We start from the raw sequence: 22,387 nt of genomic DNA, 5'->3' as shown, positions 1-22,387 counted from the left end.
CAAAGTATGAACAGTATCTGCTCCTGTAGACTTGCATCAAGACACATCACTGACTCTAGGACAAATGTAGCTTAAAGTCTTAGAAATTAAATACCACCTCAACTCATTCTTGTAAAAACTTCCCTTTGAATTTAAACATAATATTTATTGAGGGACTTTTTTCCACACCCAGCTTAATGTTCCTACCCATAACTCACTCCCATTTTCCTTGATATGAGTTCTAACACCTGTCATGGTCTATAATAATTTTATACAATTACTTTAATAATCAGGAACGCTCATTTAAAGGCCCACATTTCCTAATCGAAGAGTTTACGATAAATGCATTTGGAAGATATTGAAAATATGAGACTCTACGCCCAACCATCATCTCAATTAAATTATCAAATGATCTCATTGTCCCATTTACCACATCTTTAATCTGTGATATCTGTGATATACCTGCTCCCTTCCAATACATTATATCATCCAATATTCCCCTATACTCTGTCTCTTTATTACAGAAAGTCACAAAGGTGAAAGGACAGGGATAAGCTTTCTCTTAATGCCATTCCAAAAAATATATAATCCTCTTGTAATGGGATTTAATGTAATTCTTAAATCCTTGCTACTGCAATGCCACAACAAATTCCCAAGGTCAGAATCTCTCCCTTGTTCTTCCATTATGGGTGTTGTATCTTGAGCAAACCAGTTCTTCATATCCCGTAATAGAACTGCCTGATAGTAAACAAAATTGAAAGCCACAGTCAATGACAAGAGGCTGTATAGCCACTTTGGCACACACCGCACAACATGGCATTGTACCTATGCACATATTTAAGATCAGTGTGTTCAGTCCTTGAGATGAGGGGTTATTATTAGCAATGTCCTCTTGAAAGAAACTAGAAAAAAATTCATATCCGAATTACAAGCAGGTGTCACATCGAACGGGCTTTCATTCCTTCACCCTGCATACCAACTGCCAGCAAATGGCTTTCTAATGCCATCTATATTTCTTTTGGCTGCATTTGACATCTCCTCTGGGCCCCAAAAGCAAGGTGAACGAGAGGCACGTGTGCACTCAGCTTTTATGCTTGCCAAAGCCTTTCGTTTATTGGCTTTCTTTAAGTAATGTGTAATTGACCTTTATATTTGCATACATGATTAATGCCGGGCAAGCTGTGATGAAACAAAGTAGGGCGAAAGGGACCTTCATCCCCACCCTCCTTTAATATCTCTGCGGTGTAACAACTGCTTTTCTTGATCATCTGATTTCAGTGGAAAATTCAAAGTGGGCTGCTAGGAAGGAAGGAAGGAAGGAAGGAAAGCCTAGCACTATGAAATGAAACATCCCTTTCTTATCTCTTTATCTGAATCCGCCTAAAGGCTACAAGTTCAATTTAATCCTTCTACCACCTGAGATCTAATGTGACGAAGAAAAAAGCTGCTCAGTGGCTGGACTGGCTCCTGCGATGATGGGCAGAAGGATGCTTTTGAGCAAGTAACCGTGGGGCACATGACTAACTGCATTGAAAAGGGCTTAGTGCTTTGGAGCTGGCCATATCTACAGCTGTTAAGAAACTTTTTTTTTTTTTAAAGCACTTATGTGAGTCAAATGAAAATAATTGAAGCCAAATAGCAGCCACTGTGTTCGCAGATGTTTTCTACAGGCCCTTGTAGAAAAGCAGTGGCATTGGGTTTGTTCACACATTGCTGCCCAATGGTATGTAATCTGACCATTAACTCCCAGCATTCACATTTCACAAATCTTGGTGCTTTTTCTCCAGTGATGCATTAACAGTTCTGTATAGGGTTGAGACACACACTTTATTCCAAACCTTCTCCACACTGCAGCTCAGCAAGAACACTTTTCTGGAGATAGTGTGTCTGGGCCAAATTCAGAATATGTGCAATTGACATTTAAAGACTTAAATCTTTATTGTCTGGAGCCAGAATATTTTAAGGACTATTCCCCTAACTTCTCTGGGTCCCCCCACTCATTTTCAGCGATTGCATCCAGGCTCTGGAATTCTGTCCCCCAGGGTATGCACCTCCCTCCCCCTGTCCTTCCTGGCTATGGAAAATCTTATTTTGTTCTTTTGTTTTGGAGGGCTTTTGAGGTGGGGTAGAGGGCAACTTGACCAGCTCTGCTCCAATTTGCTCTGCTGGTTTTATTTGGGTTTTTCTCTGCTGTTTTCTCTGAGGGTTATTTGATTTGTATTTGATCATTTATATTGAGTTTGGTTGTTTTGATGTATATTGGATTTTTCTTCTGTACACTTATTTGGATGTTGTTTTAGATAGAAAAGCATGAGGCACATTTAAAAAATGACTAGTGCAGGGTTGTAGCCTCAGAAAAATTAACTTAAGGAAATTCACAGAAGGAATTTTTGAAACCCTGCCCTCCTCCCAACACACACAGAAGAATTCCCTCATGCCCCATTCCACATTATTCAGGGTTCCCCAATCTTTGAAGAGGCTTTGAGAGTAGAGCACATGGGGTACATCAGAGAGGATGAGATGGGAACCTTTCCTTCCTCAGGGTAACTCATCGTAGGATACCAGTCATCAGTGTTTACCAAGAATTTCATAGAAGTATGTTCACCTTATTATCATTTTTAAATAGAGGAGTATGTGTATTTTGCATAACAAAACATATCTATGCTTCTGTGGCCTCACAGGTTCCCCCCCCCAGTTGTTCTTCTTACTCTCCACACTACTCATAGAATAATTTAACAGTAATGGAATTGTAGGATTGGAAAATTGCTGGACATTAATCTAGTCTGACCTCCTGCCTCAACAGTTCCAGGCAAAAAGGCACCTTAGAAACTTGGAAATTTGTGTGGGGAATCCTCAAGTTAACATGGTCTTTAATACTTACACCCTATTTATGGTTTGTAAGAGAGAGAGAGAGAAACAACAAGTGGTTAATCAGATTTTTAATTACCACCATAAGGCTAGGTACTGTGGGTTCCTATAAGCTCAATGGACGTTCAAATATTTTTAGAGCACAATCTTATACTGAAGATCACTCAACTCAAGGGCTATAGGATTTGGCAGAAGCCCTACTATGCCAGCAGAACAGCAGCTCCACCACCACCACCATGGCAGTTGTACTGGCAGTATGTCGCAAATATACCACTGGAACACTCCACTGAAAGAGCTATTCTGCTAGCAACGATACATTGGCTCAATGGATGCAAGAAACAAGGTGGAGTCATGGGTGGCACAGGGGTGGGCCATACTTGCACTAGATCCTATACCCCTTCAGTCCATGGCTACACCCATTGATGGCATAACTTTACACCAGGCCTAGAACTGTTGCAGGAAATTTCCTTCCCATTGACTTCAATGTGAAAGGGAAAAAGTAAACATATTGTGCAAAAATCATGTGCATTCAGAACGCAAAAGGGGGAGGGGAGGCAATTCTGGTGATGAGAAAATATGGGGAAAGTGCACTTTGCACACAAAGGGAACACTTTCTACAAAAACACCTACCTGCACAAGACGCATGGGAACTTCAGCACATTGCTAAAAGTTCTCTGCTTAGAATCCTAACAGATTCCATGCGACTCCAGACATCAAAGTCCACTCCAACTACTGCAGGTGCCAGGACAGAGCACCCAACACAGGTAAGCAAGGGAAGAGGGAACACAAGCTGTAATATATCTCCCATGTCTCCCTTCCGACTTCTTTGCCTTATGTGAATATTGTCTCTTGTCTGAACTGTATTGTTCTAACAGCCTTTCCTCACAGCCAGCAGCAGGAGGAGCAATGTCCTCCATGCATAGAAGACACTCATCCTCACACACATGTAAGCTATCTGTTGGCAAAGTCCAGGCACTCTACTCCACCCATTGCTGCTGCTGGCTGAACACTCATGAGCACTTTTGTCTTACAGGATCATAGCCTGGATGTGTAGAGCAGCACAAACAACCACAGCATACACAGTGTTTAACTACAACCTCCAAGGGGTAGGGGGTATGTATCCTCACAGTCAGTGCAGTCTCCTCTCCCTCCCACCATAGGGGGAAGGTGGCACCACTCTCTCTTCTCCCAAACCTCCTTACAAACACCTATTGTGCATCCCGGTCCAGGGACGATGTGCTCCAGCTGCTGACTATTTCTTGTTATTGTCTCTGTGTATGTCTTGTCTCCCTTTGCTCTCTATAGGCCACTCTCCCACAGGTAAAAGATTCACCCCATACTCAGTTCAGATGAGGAAAGAAGCCCATCTGTGACCAGAAGTACTGACCTGGCTGCTCCTGGCTGCTTTTCTATGGGGTTGACAGCCTACATGTTCCAAGCATACTCTTCTATGCTTGAATGCTCCATGACAGTCAGTAATACAACAGCCCAGGGTGTTTCTAGGGATGTGCGGATCAGAAAAAATCAAGCTTGCCAAAGTTCTCCAAATTCCACCTTGACGCTTGTTCCAACTCAAGTCTGTGTCAGATCGTGAGCTTAGTTTTTTCTTTTCTTTTTGTATGAAAATCCATGTGTATTTTTGTGCATATTTTCCCAAAGGTATGCATCCAAATGTGTGCATCTCTGAAACGCACACATTCTCCTCCCATTGATTAAAGCGCATTTGTGTGCATTTTTCAATGTATGCATGCTGCTGAACACATTTTTCCTCTCTTTCGGCCCATGAATCACATTGCAAACTTGGAAATGTATGGACCTTGACCACAGATTGCATCCAAATCTGCATTCAGTCTGGAAGGTGCGAACTGGCCTGGGTAAACCTTGATCAAAACCAAACACATTTCTCATGCATCCCGAGGTTTTCCTAACATGTAGCCAGTGCCATGAGGGGCACTACACCTGCTATCCTTTTGTCTGTCTGTTGAGCCATTGTTCAAGGCACAGGAGTTCTGCTGGAGTGACCAGCAACTCTACAAGTGTATTTCTCTTTCAGGATCTCCTCCATACCAGATGCTGTCCAATAAAGGCTTTCACATTGCCACTTGTGTTGTTTCTTGCTTGCTTGCTTGCTTGGGAGTGGTCGATAGGGTCCCCCTTCCTCCTTCCAAGTAGGATTAGCCTTCAGTTGGCTTTGGGATGGACCTGGGGGCGGGGAGGGGGGATCAAGGTGCTTGATGAGCTCAGGGCCAATGGCCCCCCCTCTGTTTTCTGAGAGAGCAGGATGCGTGGAGTGCACAAGTGGGATGGGTGCTGTTGCCAGGGTGTAAGAAGCAGTCTCTTGGGGTGGTGGGTGGGGTGGTGGTAGAAATAATGAACAGAAGACCAAAGAAGCAGGATGTAGGGGATGTGGGACAAGACCTACTGGGATGTTAACTGGCAGGGTCAGCTTATCAGACAAGACAGAATGGGTGTGGTCACACTGGTTGCCTGGGAGAGGGATGTGCCAGAAGGTCTGTTTGGCCCACACAAGGGGCAGGTTATTGGTCTATGTGCTGCTTCTCTGTTTCACCAGCTAGAACCTCTCCTTTTGGAATCATTGACTGTATTTACGAGCAGGGAGGAGGGAAAGAAATGTCCTGTGGTGTGCCTGATTGCTGCCTTCTACAGTTGCTGAGTGGTTAGGGAACTAATCTTGTGGTGTTTGCAAGGTGGGCTTGAGTCTTGGGAACTCCCTCTCTTTCCCCCCTGTGATGAATTTTTTTTCTAGGCATGCAAAAGCTAAGTGGGGCATGTTGCCTCTTTCTCCCAGGATGGGTTGTGGGGCTCAAGCTCCTGTTTCCTGCTCCCAACCCATACCTTATGGAAGCCTTCCCCAACCTATTGCCCCAGGGACATTTTGGCCATCAACTCCTATTATTTCCAGCCAGCATCGCCAATAGTCAGGAATGCTGGGAGTTGTAGTCCAAAACATCTGGAAGGTACCAGCTAGGGGAAGGAGTGGCCACTGTGGCCACATGGAGTGGCCACTGAAAGTGGCCACTGAAAGCTGTTGCTGCCAGGTGTGACTCTGTGGCTGTCTTTGCTGCATGTCCTTATCCCTCCACTTTGCTGCTCATCAAAACAGCATTTTCCCTCCCTGGGTGGATCCTGAACCCTTGTCCCAGGAGGGCTACGTGCACTTTCTGCAGGTGTCCTGCCCAGGGAGCTATGTGGGTGCTGCTCTTCCTCCCCGTCCTGGGTCCTATGCATAAAACAATGCTCGTGAGGCGCATAAGAGGAGTTGAACCCCTGCCTCTCAGGTTGCCTTGGAGCTGGTAGTTGTCAGCTCATAGCTCGCTGTGCCACTGGGGCTGGTAGAGTGGGGCCACTCTGGCATTGTCTTGCATGTTGTGATGGAGGAGTTGTGCTCAGGGTGTGTCCCCATTCATCTTGAGTTTTGTGGCTCCCTCTGTGGATGGGTGGCATGCGGGAATTGTTTCCAGCACAATCCCTGATCTGTGGACACAAGTGGTGTTTCCTGGGGATCTGAAGGTCTGCCTGTCATTTTTTTTTTGTCATTTCTAGGGTGTGTGTGTGTGTGTAAGAGAAGTTGGTGTAAAGCAGCACAACAGCAAAACAACAAGAAGGCTCTGGATCCATTGTGGATGCAATCACTCTTAATGTAAACTATATAAGAAAGATAGAAAGACTAACAAGAGAATATTCAAAAATATATTTACACTAAATGTTTCAGCTTCCGCCCTCATCAGTAGCTCTGCTGTTCATCAGCAGAGTACTGATGAGGGCAGAAGATGAAACATTTAGCTTAAATATATTTTTGAATACTCTCTTGTTAGTCTCTCTCTCTCTCTCTCTCTCTGGAAATATAATACCATGAGCAATATACTGTAACATTCATACAAAAGACAAGCACCTACATTTTTTTAAAAAATGTATAGTTTCATGTGCAAATGCAACAGAAAAAACAGGGGAAAAGAACAACAAAAACTGGGGAAAAAAACCTTTATAATAACCCTCCACAACACCATTAATAAAAAATAGTTTTAAAAAAAGAAGTTCTGCACTTCTTTTTCAAATGTATAGAGTAATACAAGCAGTTCATATATCGACATGAGCATCCAAATGAGACTGATGACTGTAGGATATATGTTCAAACTATAGAGAGAGCAGTAAGATCTTCAGACCATTGAATGATGGTGGGTGGCAGGTTTCTAGACTAGACTAAGTCTCTTTGCAACTGTAGGTGCTTTCTTTTGCTGTCTGTCCATTAATCCTCACGTCACAGGGTTATAATTTAAAAATGCATGAACATCTGAAATTGTCAGATTTTTCAAGGACAAAATTTATACAGGCAATAACTTCCAACAAGAAAGAAGCCACCATGGGGCATGCCCACATCATATGCCTCAATGAGGAATTGTCCACATTACATCCCTGGCATCTAGCGGAGCTAGCCAACTTCTTCTTAACAATCTGCTCTGATGTTCAATATACAAGAAACATCAATTTTTGTTGAACGAACCTCAGTTGTAATTCTGCAGAGGTAGGGCAGTTTTCCATTGATTAGGCTGTATAGAACATTCTAATTCCAATTTCTACTTGTGTGTTTCCCTCTCCCCACCCAGACTGAGCAGGCATTGGATACAGCATCCATTCTGCCAGCATTGCATCAGTATAGATCTGGTCTCAGTATACTGGTATATAGGATCGCTCTTCCCAAACACATCAACGTTTATTAAATCCAGATTTAATCCAAATCTAAACAATCAAGCAAAACATTGTTCAAAATAAATGCCAGTACACATTCACTGACTACATTCTTTCCAATGAGCTTACTGGTACAACAAGTGGTGCACCTAGGGCTGACCTCAGGGCTAAAATCCAAGGTCCTACAGCCCAGCGCCCTCCAAATAACCACCCAGAGAGTGCCAGTTGATGGAGAATGTGGCATACAGGCCTGGTGTCAGCCCCTGGGCCAGCACAGACATGCCAGAGCCTACCAGAACTGACTTTGCTCACTGTAGGTTCCTTTCTGCTCCTCCTCCCCCTCCCCCTCCCCCTCCTCCTCCTCCTCCTCCTCCTTCAATTTTTTTTTAAAAAATTTTATAATCAGGGAGAGGCTGGCCAGACATGCACATAATGCACAATTGATTATTTTGACTTTAAATGTATATTATACTTTTCTACAACCAGGTTGGTGCTTATTCCCAAGTAAATGTGTTTAGCATCAGGGCAGCAGAAGCAAACTCCATTTCATTCCTGTGGTCATTATGGTGCTATGTTTTAACTGAGTTTAAAATGTGGAACTGCACATGCTCAGAGTATTCCTCCTTCTCCTCCTCCCTCCTCCTCCTCCTCCGGGCTGGCAAACTGTCTTTTGTTTTGTTTATTTGTTTGTTCTAACATATCAGGATTGTAGAAGCACTTGTAAAGCACAGAATGGTGGTGGGAAAGGGAGAAGATAAATGTTAGTTGTGTGTTTCACTACTGAAGTAATACACATGGCTTTCTAAAGGGGCTCCTCATAAGACCATTAAATCCAGGGCCTAAAATTATCTAGCTGCACCACTGGGCGCAACCATGCTTTAAAACACCAAATACAGTTTTATAGTTGAACAGGAAACAGATGGTACCATAGAATTCAGTTTTCCAGAGAGGCACTTCAAGAACGAAGAAAGCACTGAAAGTTCCACTCCCCAAAATAGTATCTAGAAACCAAGACGGGCACTTATGGCAGGTGATGGAACAGCTCCTCAAACATCTTATTGGCCTGAGAGATCTGTGCAGCTGTCCATTGGCATTCCTTGGCTGGTATACCTGTGGCTAGTTTTAAACCTGCCTCAGATGGCTGTCACTGCCACCTCCCCTTGGCTTGGAAAAGTTGAATATCCATTGTTAAATATCCATTTGGTTTCAAAGTAGTTCAGACTAATCAACTATAGATCATGGAATTCTGAATATTAGTATTGTTTAATGATATTGAACATCAATGATAAAATACTGAATTAAATATAGTAATATTTAATATGTCCAATACTTTCTTACTGAATATCTGCTACTAATAAAAATGAACAGCACTTTAATATCAAATAATATACTTTCTATCAAAAGTCATATGTATAATATCAAATATTCAGTAGACATGTGGTTGACACTTGAAATAGCATTGTACAGGGACAGGTTTTGGCAGGATGGGGAGGGGGAGAAGTTGCTTCAGCATATATGTCCATCTGTCACTCCCCTGTGTGTTATTGTCTCACCTATTTGGCTTCCTATATTTCAGCTCTACAGCTCGATGGATTTTGGAAGAAGGTGGCAGATCATGCACGAACGGATCACACCAAACAGATTTTACTGGTGAGTTTTCTCCCATTTTGTTATAATTGCTTATTCATGGGTGGCATAACTAGGATTATGTAATACTAAATAAGAGAGAAACGTATTGTCGTTCTCATCCAAATGGTTGTTTAATTGATTATGGAATCATTGCAACATCCAACCAAACTTAAGACAGAGCAATTCTAAATTGGCTGAGGGTGGGGAACAAAGTGAAGGATCAACTGCCAATTCCAGGGCCTGGCCAAGTCATGCTGGCACACTCACATAGACAGGGATGGGTCCAGATCTTAGGGATGTACGAATCCCTTACCTGGCTCTGCGCAGGGGCATCTGCAGTGGGGGGGGCGCTCCGTCCCTCCCCCCCGGAATCCTCGAAGGGGGGGAGGCGCTCCGTCCCTCCCCCCAGAATCCTGCCTGGCCGGCTCCGCTCTGCGGCCAAGCCGCAGAGCCGCCGGCCACCTCCGGCCACCCGCAGTCGGACATCCGGCCGCTGGGCAGCCCTGCAGGGACGCAAGTGGCGGCTGTCATAGCCGCTGCCATTTGCGTCCCTGTATCGAGCCGTGATAGGCTACGTAAATACTTACATAGCCTATCACGGCCTCTGCAGGGATGCAAATGGCGTCCCTGCATTAGCCATGATAGGCTACGTAAGTATTTACGTAGCCTATCACGGCTATGAAGAGGAGGAACGAATGGCGGCTGCAGGACGGCCATCATTCACAAAGCAGCGCGGACGGGAGCAGGTAAGTGCTCTGTTTCACATGCCTGTCGTGGGATGGGGGCGGCGGGGACTTTGTCCAGGGCGCCTTTAGTGGGGGGGGCTTCGTTCCGCGACAGATTTCGGGGGGCCGAATGCATTGGGATTTGGCCTCACCAAGATCCGTTGCGGAATTCTCTGACATCCCTACCAGATCTAGACATGAAGCAGACTTTCCCACCTCCCTGAAAATGTTACACAAAGGGTTGCGGGGGGGGGGACACCCTGCTGAATGTGGTGAGCTGTCACACAGGGAGGATGGTGGAGGCACTTTCCATGAGTGAAGCCCTTCCATCCTCAGAAGGGCAATCCTGGATCCAACCCATAAAATTCATGTCTGTGGAAAGACAGCATTGCCTTGCTTTCTTCCATGTGTGTGCAGCACAGACTTTTTTGACATGGAGGGAGCATTCATGTCTGCGATTTTGAAGTTGCAATTCAAAGTGAATTTTGAAGCGTACAACCCAGGGAACGTGCAATACATACTTTTCCTGAACTTATAGATTGGCTCTTATCTTCTGACGAGACAGTGATGCAGGAGACCTCTGAACACATGCAATGAACATTCCAAATAAAGAATGAAAACTTGCTGGATTTCAACACATCTATACAAGCACAAATCCATCTTGGACAGAACTGTGAATCTGCCAACACATTCTGTTTTTGCCAGAATCCAGTAGCTCTCTGACTTCCTTTAAATATCCTGTCCCCATTTCTCATGTTGTCAGCCATGGCTGGAAGTGTTGTCAGGGCACAACCTATGGTTTTCAGGGTTACAAGTTTGAATTCTGACTTGTTTGGCATTGATGAGAAAGCCATATCCCAGTTGACCTAGGTATGGCAGGATTTCCCTTGTTCCATACCTTTATTGTTCTGTGGGTTTGCCCTGTCCTGTGCTCCCCTCCTCCTGAATTCAGTTTGACTAGGAAAAATTCAAAATTAATTCCAGAACTGAAACATGCAGAGTTTGCTGCAGTTTTCAGTCCCATGAGCTCACTTGCATTTCCCCCATGTATGTATGTGGGGGAAATGTTCCCCCACAAAACTGGCTGTTGTGATTAGATGATTTTGTCATATGCTACTGATACACACATATATGCCTATTTTCACCAACATACTGGTGAAACAACAAGCAAAACGATGCTTGATAGAACCGATTGTACAATCACATCAAGATTTTATTGCAGGGCTGGTGAATGTTTGTCAGCCTAAGGGCCGGTTTCCAATTTGGGAAAGGATAGCAATATGCACAACTACATATATGCATCTGTAAAACACTGCACACAAAAATAGTCTTGATGCAGAACTGTATGATCACCTCAGGATTGCATTTTTTTTTAAACCAATGCACACATATACATTGCTAACATCGAGGAGGAAAAAAGACACAAATGAACTGAATTAACTGAAAAGTGTTGCACATAGTCCTCTGACAAAATTCAGGAATATGAATCTGACCAGTGGATGATTCCTTATTAATTGATTCCACTTTGGAAACAAATCCAATTAATTAAGATTTTTTTTAAAAAAAAACACCTGGGGGGAGATGGGGAGAATTTCAGAAGGATCCCTAATTTGTTCAGTGGTCTGTCTGGCTGTCTGGCTGCCTGACTGTCTTTGCCTAGTTCCTTTTGGGACCCCCCCCCCCAAATCCATATTCTTGCATGGGTTGGTAGGTTGAGTTAAAAAGATTCTTCCTCCTCTCCAACTCCCTTGAGCTTATAGTTAGCTCATGGTTTATGCTGTCTGTCATTTTCCAGTATCTTATTAAATTTGCAACCAAGTGAAATTGTCCTCTACCCTGTAGTGAGGGGAAACTCTGCATTTCCAAACACATCAGTCAAGTCATTCTCTTAATTCTGTTAGTGACATGTTCTCCTTGCTGATTCCCATGGGGTAATGTTAAAAAGTAAAACAATGAGTGCCCTAGCACGCAAGTTAAGAGGTTACAGGACAGTCTGGTTTATAACAATGTCTCTTTCTGTTTTCCCCTCCACTGCATAATTGCCTCTGTTATTCTTTCTTATGTCATATCAGTTGTGTAAAGAAGACAGCTCATTCATTCACATGGGGTTCCTGTATCTCAAAATAAACCTTTCTCCCCCCAAAAAAAACAAAAACAAAAAAAGGCTGTGAAAGAGCCTGTAACTTATTCTGCTACTGAAAGTACTAGCAAGGGTACACATGTACTAAATATATGCAGGGATATGAATTGGCTGGTGAACCAAAAGTTCCATTGCAGCCATACTCTGCAAATTTCATCAGATTGTCCTGTGTATGAGGAATCGTATCAATGCCGTGGCTCAAAACTGGCTCTTATTGGGGCTAAGCAATAATTGTCTAAAAGCCTTCACCTGGTAGACAGCCTTAGGAAATACATTCCAAATCTTAGTGGGGATATCTTCCCTGACTCCACTGGGTCTCTACTGAAAGATAAGATTAAACTTTTCTCCTTAGTTTCCAGTTACTTAGCTTCTATATGTTTGGTTTACGCCACATGCTCACCTGTACTGATACCATTTGGTCAAAAGCAATGTTTTCAGCATGGGGGAAGAAATGTCCCCCAACCCACTTAAGTGCACAAACGATTTTCTTTATTTCAGAAGTTTTAGATGCTATCTCTCAGTGGCTTTCGATACCATCAACCATGGTATTCTTCTGGATAGGTTCTCTGGGTTGGGAGTACTGCAGTGGTTCTGCTCCTATTTGGATGGCTGCTTCCAGACGGTGGAGCTGGAGGATTATTGCTCTGTGCCTTGGCAATTATGCCGTGGGGTTCCACAGGGCTCTGTTTTATCCCCTGTGCTGTTCAACATCTACATGAAACCGCTGGAGATGGTTATCTGGGGGTGTGGGCTGAGATGCCATCAATATGCGGATGACACCCAGCTCTACCTCTCTTTCTCATCAAAACCAGGTAAAGCAGTGGCTGTTCTGAATCAGTTCCTGGGCATGGTAATGGACTGGATGAGGGCCTATAAAGTGAAACTCAATCCAGACAAGATGGAGGCACTGTTAGTGGGTGGTTCATCTGCCTGGCTAGGTGATATTCAGCTTCTTCTGGAGGGGGTTGCACTCCCCCTAAAGGATCAGGTTCATAGTTTGAGGGTGCTCTTGGACCCAGAACTGTCATTTGAGGCACAGGTGAACTCAGTGGCATGGAGCACTAGGCTGGTATACCAGCTACGCCCTTATCTGGCAGAGATAGCCTAGCTACAGTTATCCATGCTCTGATAACCTCTCATCTGGATTACTGCAATGCGTTATACATGGGGCTGCCTTTGAAAATGGGCCAGAAACTTCAGCTAGTCCAAAATAGGGCAGCAAGATCATTAACAGGGATTGGCCAACAAGATCACATCATGCCAGTACTTTTCCAGCTGCCCTGCCTGCCAATCCATTTCGGGCCCAATTCAAAGTGCTGGTATTAACATTCAAAGCCCTAAATGGCTTGGGGCCAGGTTATCTGAAGGATCGCCTCCTCCCATATGTGCCTGCCCAGACCCTAAGATCATCCTCAGGGGTCCTTCTCCAGGAGCCACTGCCAAAGGCAGTGAGGTGGGTGGCTACCAGGAAGAAGAGGGCCTTTTCTGCTATGGCATCCTGGCTGTGGAATGAGCTCCCTAGAGAGGTTCACCCAGTGCCTACGTTGTGCTCCTTCTAGCTCCAGGTGAAGACATTTTATTTACCCAGGCATTTTAGCATTTTAGCTTTCTAGTTTTTTTAGCTCTGGTGTTTTAAATCTGTATTTTGAATCACTGTACTGCTGCTAGGTTTTATTCTGGTTGTACTGTTATACTGTGGTTTTAAGCTTTCATATTTTATATTGTTTTATGTGGCACTCTGTGATTTTAATTTTTGTGAACTGCCCAGAGAACTTTGGCTACTGGGCAGTATAGAAATGAAATAAATAAAATAAAATACATTGTTTCCACTATCTCACTGGCCCTATTCAGATGTCATGCTAAGCATGGTGGCTTAGCGTGTCATGTGGGGGGAGGAAACCATGTTTCTTATGGTTAGTAAGCCACCTCAACTCCCCTGCCGCTCCGCAAAAGGCTTAAGGGGTCCCAGGGTGGCCTACCGTGTCATCTGGATCCTTAACCACAATTTGAAATTGGCTTATTTCAATAAACCATAGTTAATACTAACCATAGTTTGTCCTGCTTTGGACATAACAATTAACTGTGGTAAAACTGAATCAGAAGCAGGTGCTTTTCATCTCCTTTTTGTGGCTGCACCAGAGAAGGGGATGGCAGGGGGAGTGCACGAGTCCAAGGATTGTTCATGTAACACCAACTATGTGCATTTAACTATGGTTTAGCATTATGTCTGGAGGCAACAAATATTGTGAAATCTCATTATTTGCACCCATTTCCAGAATTAGTGGGAGTACATCTTGGTTTTGATAAAAGAAGGACTTGGCTGCATTTCATGCAGCAGCTCTTTATTCTGAGATGTCTGGTGTGCCATATTTAGATAGTCTGATTATTATTATTTTTTAAGCAAGTGGTGCTGCAAGACATTTGGAAGCTTCTCTGTCATTAAGTTTCAACCACTCTCACATTTACCAGATTGAGTGGAATGCATGCTGTGTACTAAACACAGTCTCTTATCATGGCAAAACAGACAAGACACTTCCCTGCTTGTTTTGAATGTGAGCCATTTTGTATAGCTCGGTAACATTCCATTAAAGATAAGGAGATTCTTCTTTTATGCCTTTTCCCCTTTGGAAATTAACAAACTATTTTAAGATGACTATACATCAGCAGCTATATGAGGCAGAATTCATTCTCAGCAAGAAGAGAGAATTGAAATGGCTGTCCTTTTGTTTCCCGGTATCCCCCAGAGCCTCCTCTTTTGAAGGAGCTTAGTTTAATTTTGCCATCATTAAGCAGAGGAGACTTGAGGCTACAGAAGAACTTCAGATGGAGAAATTGGGATACACCATAGTTCTTTTAAGTAAAGTAGGTTATGTGAGTAGATTTCCATCAACTACTTTTTTTCCATAGCAGGTTTTGACAGTAATGTAGAGGAATCGTTGTCTTTTATTGCTGCGCATAAGAATAATTGGATTAGTTGATTGCAGTTGCATTGTGTAGGCTGCAACAGGAGTCTGTAACAAGTCCCGGGATGACAGTTGTCAGTATGAAGTGTACATTGTATGTCTTTCTCTTAGGTCATGGTTAAAGATGAGCCCTTAGGACCGTGTTTTGGGTAGTTTTTGAAAGTTGGAGAATGATAAGGAAAGAAGTAACCCCCCATAAAGTCTAGTGGCTCCAGACTTGCCATTTGTGGCATGGGGTGGGGCGGAGTGGAAAGAAAGATATGAGGATGACCTGAGAGAATCCCCCAAACAAACAAAAAGATTGTGTTCAATTCAACCAAGGCTATCTAGGTTGGCCACTCATGCATTGCCAAAGAAAGAAAGAAAGAAAGAAAGAGAAAAGGAAATGTATCACCAAAAGAAAAAAGAACAAATTTGCATTAAATGTCCATATACTAATGTATATGCATCGATGAAAATTTAGATTATTGTCATTTAAGTAGAAATACAGTATATCTTGCCATAGTGGGAAGGACAGTGACCCTGGTGCAAACTGTCCTTTCTTACAGTTCTTTAAAACACACTTCAACTGGACAGGCCTTTAAATAGCGGATGCCTTCAAATAAAGGGCTGTTTTCTGTAAAGTAGGGCACCTAGACATCCTAAGAGCCATTCATAGGGCTGGATGGTGGAGGACCACATATACCTTTTCAGCCTAGCGAAATGACCCCAGGACACAAACTCCATAGACATAAGCATTATCTGCTTCTATTGCCATTCCTTCTGCTGTAATCGCTTACATGATCAGGAAGCATGAGAGAGGTTTCCAGCCAAGTGCTATATTCATTATTTGCAGCGTTTGTCATGAGGTCTCATTATTACATGGGATTGAACTATTCCCTCCCGCTCATGGTGCAGACTGTGTGGGGGGGGAGGTACTTGGAGGGGTGAGCAGGGTGGGGAGAGAAAGAGACAAGTGATATTGGTAGACCCCACTAAGCAAGATTTTAGGCCTAAGCTGAATTGAAGTCCCACAATATCCAGGATTTGGGTCCAGGCAGTCTGCCTTTCCATGTTAGGTAATAATCTACCAGGGCCGGCCATAGGATAAATAGTGCCCTGGGCGAGGAGTGCCTTTGGTGCCCCCCACCCACGGTCAGTTTTGCAGGGCCACCCAGAGGATTTTTGGGGCCTGGTGCAGGTGTGATGTCCATCAAGAATGACATTGCTCAAACCCTTGATCTCTCGGCCACTGTGCTACAGTTTGCACAAGCCAAAGTTCAAAAAGCCTCATTCTGAGCAGTGGCAGTACACTATGTAACACAGCAGAACTATCACAGGTTCTACTTATTTTGTTTTGTAGCAGTTCCTATCTTTGAGTAAGCATTCTTAACTTTAGAATATCCATTATTTTATCTTTAAAAATAATAAAAGTTATAAATAGAAAAGTATCCAGCTGACCTCTTATAGCTTACAGCCTTATTTTATTATTATTTATATAGTTCTTACAGTATTTGAAGTGCTAAGGGCTCAGTAATGTTTCCTCAAAGTAAGGCTGCATTCCACTGATTTTTACCTAGCGCAAATGACATCAAAGTTGAAATTGAGAAAGAAACATACTTTAAAGCTAATTGAAGGAAGATCATTTTTGTAGTTAGTACCCAAACAACCTATAGAACCTTGAAAAAAAGGTTACAGACATTTGCTTTTTGCCACACTAGCTCACTGCAGACAGTACATTAAAAAAAATATAGCCACTGAGCTCAGCTTGGTACCCCCCTCAGCTTAGCACCCCGGACGACCACCCAACTCACCTACCCCAAGGCCAGCCCTATAAACTATTGATTTATTAGGTGCAGCTCAGGCTTGAGCCAGGGGCGTCAGAGGGACATTGCAGTGAGCTGTCCATTAATCAATGCTTGCTAGGATGAGATTTTTCTAGCCTAGCTGATGTTCTAGGCTACAGTTACCCATTCACCTCAGGGACTTCCTTCTGTATGAAGCTGCCCATACACACAATCATGTGGGGAGGCCATGCTGTTTTACCCCTCTATACACAGCATGGAGACAGGCTACATGTGATACAACTGCATCAGTGTCATGCTGTGGTTGGCTGAGGTTGTATTGCACTATCTCTCTAGATTATTAGGCGGTGGGTCAAGAAGAGACAGTTTTATTTCAGAAGGCTTTTGGAATCACTTGAGTTAGAATGAGTTTACTGCTGTTGCTTTGACTGAATGCCTGGGCTTGGTTTTAATTTGTTGTATCTTTGTGTTGTTTTTAGCTCTTTGTAAGCCACTATGTTTCCCCATTTGCATTGAAAAGCAGGATAGAGATAAACCTATCTCCTTCAGTAATAAGAAAACAGGTAGTGGCTGGTAGGACAAGCTACTAAAGGCACAATCCTATGCATGTTTAGACAGAGAAAAGGCTTACAACTCCCAGCAATACTGGGAATGGTAGGCTTTTTCTCTGTCTAAACATGCATAGACAGGGATTTAGGAGAGGCACAAAACAATTTTAGAGAGGCATGAATCTCCCAGAACTACTACTTCTTCAGAACCACCTACCTTGTATGTGCTGTTTGTTTTCAATCTCTTCTCTCCTTCATAGTTCACTACATACCTATTGCTAAGCAGCACTATACAGAAACATTTCACCAACTCTTAGTCACAATTGACCTCAGCTGAAAGAGAAGAGAACTAGTTTCTATGATGGCCTTTGGCTCCATGCCTGACCTTTCCATTAAGTGCTTGTGAAAAAGAGCTGCACCGACACCCTCATACTGTTGACATTTAGTATGGATGCCGTTGAAGGAGTTCTTGACATTTCTCCTTCTAAATTTTCTAAGTGTGATAAACTTCCTAGAAAGAGTTCCATTTTTCTTTCAAAAGTTTTCTTTTCACTTGGTGGGAAAATAGAAACGGTCTTCTCATTAACCTTCGCTCATCCCAAGAGGGCAACCAGTTAGTGATGGATGGGACAGAAATATTGAATGGGCATAAAGGGGGCAATAAGAGGTTCAGTAATCATTACTAGCAAAAAGAAGTGAACATTCAAAAAATAAACAGGGCACTTGCTCCAGTAAAGATGAGCTCTTTAAAAGGAAGAGGAGGGTGGTATTGCCCACTCAGTTTTTCCTCATCATATGGGATTGCTCATCAAAAAGGCGCCCCTTGGCTAGGCCCTGTACCCTTTTAAATGCAATCCAATTTGGCAGCATAGCTTGGTGTTGGCTTGGCCGCTGTCTTCACCTGAGTCCCACTCCCAGACTGTTCCTTTAAGATATGCGTGGCAGCTAGAACATTAGGTACATTTTAGAGTGTGGTGGTGAGGGGACTCCTAACAACACCTTTCTGTGTACCACAGTGAAGAGCCACCTAGATGATTTTTCCTCTTTGGAAGAATATTGAAGCCCCAACCGTATGTGTTAATTAAAACCCCAATTATGTTTAATGTAGGGCTATATATGCAAACAGCCAAATGAAACATCTATGTTTAACCTTTTCTTTTTAAAACAAGTTTGCATCCAGAATATGGATCCCTTTAGAAGTTGCCCTACACGTAAACCTGACCAGTGATTGTTTTCAAGTACTCATTCGGAATTTTAAGGTGAAATGAATGAACAAGCCTGATGATTCTAGTTGACTTGTCTGCAGAATATATCAGCCATTCAGAGTAGGAGTGTTTTTTATTCAGGGCCTGCACCCATAGTCTGCTTTCTGACCATCCTCTAGCCATTAAATCAGTGCTATTTTATCATTCCCTTACACAAATGTTATGAACACCAACTCACTGGCAGGACAGTTCCATTACTGTCAGTGACAGGAAAAATGGCCTGTACTCTTTGTTTACACCCTGCACTATTTTTTCTCTCAATATGCGGAATACCAAGTGTAGTGGGGCCCTGCTACTGGAGGAACAGCTGACCATGTGGATTTAAAGAATAGGTGCACTGCATAACCCTATCCCCTACCACAAATCCCACGCTACCTATTTGGTGGGGCCTTGACTGTGTGAAGCACAGAGAGCACTGCCTTTGATGGATGTAGCAGGTTGGTGGAACACCTGAATGGAGGCCTGAGTGGCAGTGAGGGGAAGGGATGGACAGTGAATGGGGCTTATACCCCTTCTGACTTTTCCTTAAGGGAAGAACAGAGGCTGGAAGGCAGCAGCAGAGCCAGCTGAAGAAGAGAACCAGAGCCAGAGGAAGAAGGGGTAGAACATTAGCTGAAGCCCCAGTCGCCAGGGCCCTTTCTACATGAGCCATTTGCCCCAGTGCCTCTTCGAAGGGAAGATCTTTGTGACAGATGATGCAGTTGCCACTTCGCAGCCCAGTCCTGATTTTCACGGAGAAATCTGGATTTTCTCAGAGTCCATTTCCTGAGATTTTTTCACTTGCTTCGGGTTCACTGTGGGAGGTCGAGCTGTCTGTCCCTTCCTCGGATTGAAATCGTAGCATCCTTAGTGATGGCGTCACTATGTGATGCCTTTTCGCCCCTCCCCATTCCTCCTTCGCAGCTCCGCAGTTGCAGAGGCATGAAAAAGCGGGCTGGCGGAAGCTGTGCTAATTGGTGGAAGGGAAAGTAGCCTGGGGTGGGGGGAGAGCAGAGGGTTTAACATTTATACTGGAAAGTAACTCCTTGCCTTCAGTTTCACATCGCTGTCTCTCGCTGCCTTTAAGTAGTTGAACCTGAGAGTGGAAGCGTGCAGCTACAAAGGAACACAGCTGAGAAACGGTGGATGCCTGTCGATTTGAAGCTGCGAAGCTGAGAAAGGGTGGGTGCCAGGGTGGATGATTTTCATAAACATGTGCTCAGAAGCACTTCATGCTCTCAGCGCCTGCTCAGTCTCTGGAGGCAGTGGCTGCCTGCTTGCCTGCCCTCCTCAGAAATGTTTGTTATGAATGTCTACTCATAAGCAAGTCCTTTATGCTAGCCACTCATCCTCCTCCCCAGCTCTGCGCTCTCAGCTCCTGCTCAATTTCCAGAGGCAACAGCGGTTTGCCTGCCTCAGAAATGTGTGTGTGCATGTGGGGTATGCAGGGTTTGTTATGAAGTCTACTTGTAAGCAACTCCTGCTTCCTTGAACATGTTCTCAAGGACAGCCAAACAACGGTAATGTGTCATCGCACATCGGAGTTTCCTGCTTGGGAAATCCACATTCACCCTCCCATCTACTGCCCCAGTTGTTAATTCGCACCACTAATACTGCACAGCTCCTACGGAGCGAACAATGAAATTGGTGCCATGTAGATGTGGCCCAGAAAAGAAAGGAGAGACAGGGCAGAAGCCACCTGTGAAGGTCAGGCTGGAGCAGCCCCATCAAGACCATCTGTGAGGGTGTGTGGAGTGAAGGACCTTAGGGCTGAAGCCCAGAAGCCTCTTTCTTTCGCTGCTGCTGTTTAGAATAATGCCCCCTTTTTTTTGTTATACTACCATTTGTTGAGGCTTTTGTCACTGTTTATATAAATAAGGAAACCAGGATGCACAGGCATTGCAGCTGATAAAGACTCAAATCCCTCCAGCATTAGCTTCTAAGGGATCCCATACTATAATATACCATAACTATAAACCATCCAGCAGCCTTTCTGCTCTCATGGTCTGAACCCCACATCCCGTTACACTAACTTTGCTTGGACAAACATGAGCAAATGAAATGTGTGAACCAGGAGCTCACAGAAATGGCCACTAGCAATTTCTGTGATTTCAGTGATGCTCTTTCTAGTGGTTGTGATCTTGGTAATTGCTGGAAGCCACATCTACATCCAGACCCATGCTTGAGGAAAACCAGAAAAACAACAACATATTGGCCACATGGAGAGAGAGAAATAAGTTATCATCATTTAGCTCAGCCCTCAGTGCCAATTATTTGGGGGGGGGGGCATGAAGAGCAATTAAATTGTCCGCACTTTTGCCAGAATTGTGCATGTCCTCAAAAGTGGCTCTCGTGCCCTTCAAAAGAGGATCCATTCCTGCAATTCGCTTTCCACTTCTGGTCTCCTTTCTGTTTCATGCTACTTTCTATTTCTTCTCAAGGCTGTCAAGATAAATTAACATCTAACTTAGCATAAAACATGCAGCCCTAGTTTGTTAAATGGGTGTGATCTGAGGGAAGGGGAAACATTGCTGCTTTTATGCCTTCCTGTTTTGTCAGGAAGGACGTTCATATAATCTATTTCTTTCTATTGGTTGCCAGCTCAGAACCTACTTGTTTTCTGTGGGATAGCATCTTACTTCTAGAGGGGAAAAGCACACACACCTAGGGATAAATAGATTTCCTTGGTTCCATTCAGTTATTATTTCATGGTTCCGTTATGTCTTGGGTTCCAGTTGTCTTCCAACAAGAATCTGAGAAACTATATAACAGATTTTGCACAAAAGAACATTTTAAAGACATTTGTAAATATTTTAAAAATGTAAACAATTTTAAAAAGGATTCCTTTATTTTTAAAATTATCTGTCCACATGAATGCAGGCACAGACCAGTACAATATGTACAAGCAAAAATAAAAGAAATGTACAAGTACAATAAAACAAGAACAAATAAATAAATAAAATAATCCTGTGCCAAATTTTCTCAAATGAGAACTTTCATCTTGAATTTGGAGCAAACTTTGTAAATGGGGGTAGTTTTGAGGAAGCAAAATTATTTTAAATATGTCAGGTGCCTTATAACTTGCTGAAACAAATTAATTTGCATACATTACTAATGTTTAAGTATAAATGAAATGTAAACATTATTACTGACACTTAAGTCGAAATACAATATATCTTACCTTAGCAGAGATGACTGTGACCCTGATGCCTAGGAGCTAACTCTTGATGGGCAACTTAAAGGCCTTTCCTGTCTCTTTTTACAGTCCTTTATCTTTAAAGCAGATTTGGACTGGACAGACCTTCAAACAGAGGACAGTCCTTTAACTATCCTTCAAATAGAGGACTGCCCTCGGTAAAGTAGGACACATCACCACTCTACCCCCAAGGCTTCCATGCACAGTATAACTCAATTGTTCACAAGGACCTAACAACAACTGGAGATATAATTACTGAACAATGATGGCTTGCTACAACTTAACTTGACAACATAAGCAAAGATGGAGACCAGTTCTATGATCTTTGGGTGGAAGTGAGTCCTGAACCTTTCTGGTCAGTTCAGGGCAAGGCTTTGATGATGGAGCAGGCAGACCATCCTGGATTCAGTTGACCAGGAAGTCTTTCTTTAAAGCCTGAGGGTCTTAAATCAACACAACTAGAGCCAACTGTGTTAGCTCTCATTCTCTCACTTGACTTCCCCCTTGCCTATCCCAACTTTTATACTGTTTTCAGCAAAGCCAATATAGATACAAGCCACTCCCTATGCCAGCCTTCCCCAATCTGGTGCCCTCCAGATGTTTT

At 43.4% G+C, this 22,387-nt stretch overlaps 1 protein-coding gene across 1 annotated transcript in view; it reads left to right on the top strand.

Annotated features, from left to right (window-relative positions):
- The window catches only part of SORCS3 (sortilin related VPS10 domain containing receptor 3), a 516,588-nt gene that overhangs the window by 198,487 nt on the left and 295,714 nt on the right, over nucleotides 1–22,387 (top strand). The window contains exon 5 of the mRNA XM_084841986.1: nucleotides 9,131–9,204. Coding sequence (XP_084698112.1) covers nucleotides 9,131–9,204 — 74 coding nt within the window. The remainder of the gene's footprint in view (nucleotides 1–9,130; nucleotides 9,205–22,387) is intronic.

The sequence above is a fragment of the Heloderma suspectum genome, chromosome 3 (assembly GCF_057233095.1).
Source record: "Heloderma suspectum isolate Gila_16-S chromosome 3, 16-S_ref, whole genome shotgun sequence".
In the NCBI taxonomy this organism is placed as follows: Eukaryota; Metazoa; Chordata; class Lepidosauria; order Squamata; family Helodermatidae; genus Heloderma; species Heloderma suspectum.
Note: the sequence above shows the minus strand (reverse complement) of the source record. Positions and strands in the feature narration are given on the sequence as shown.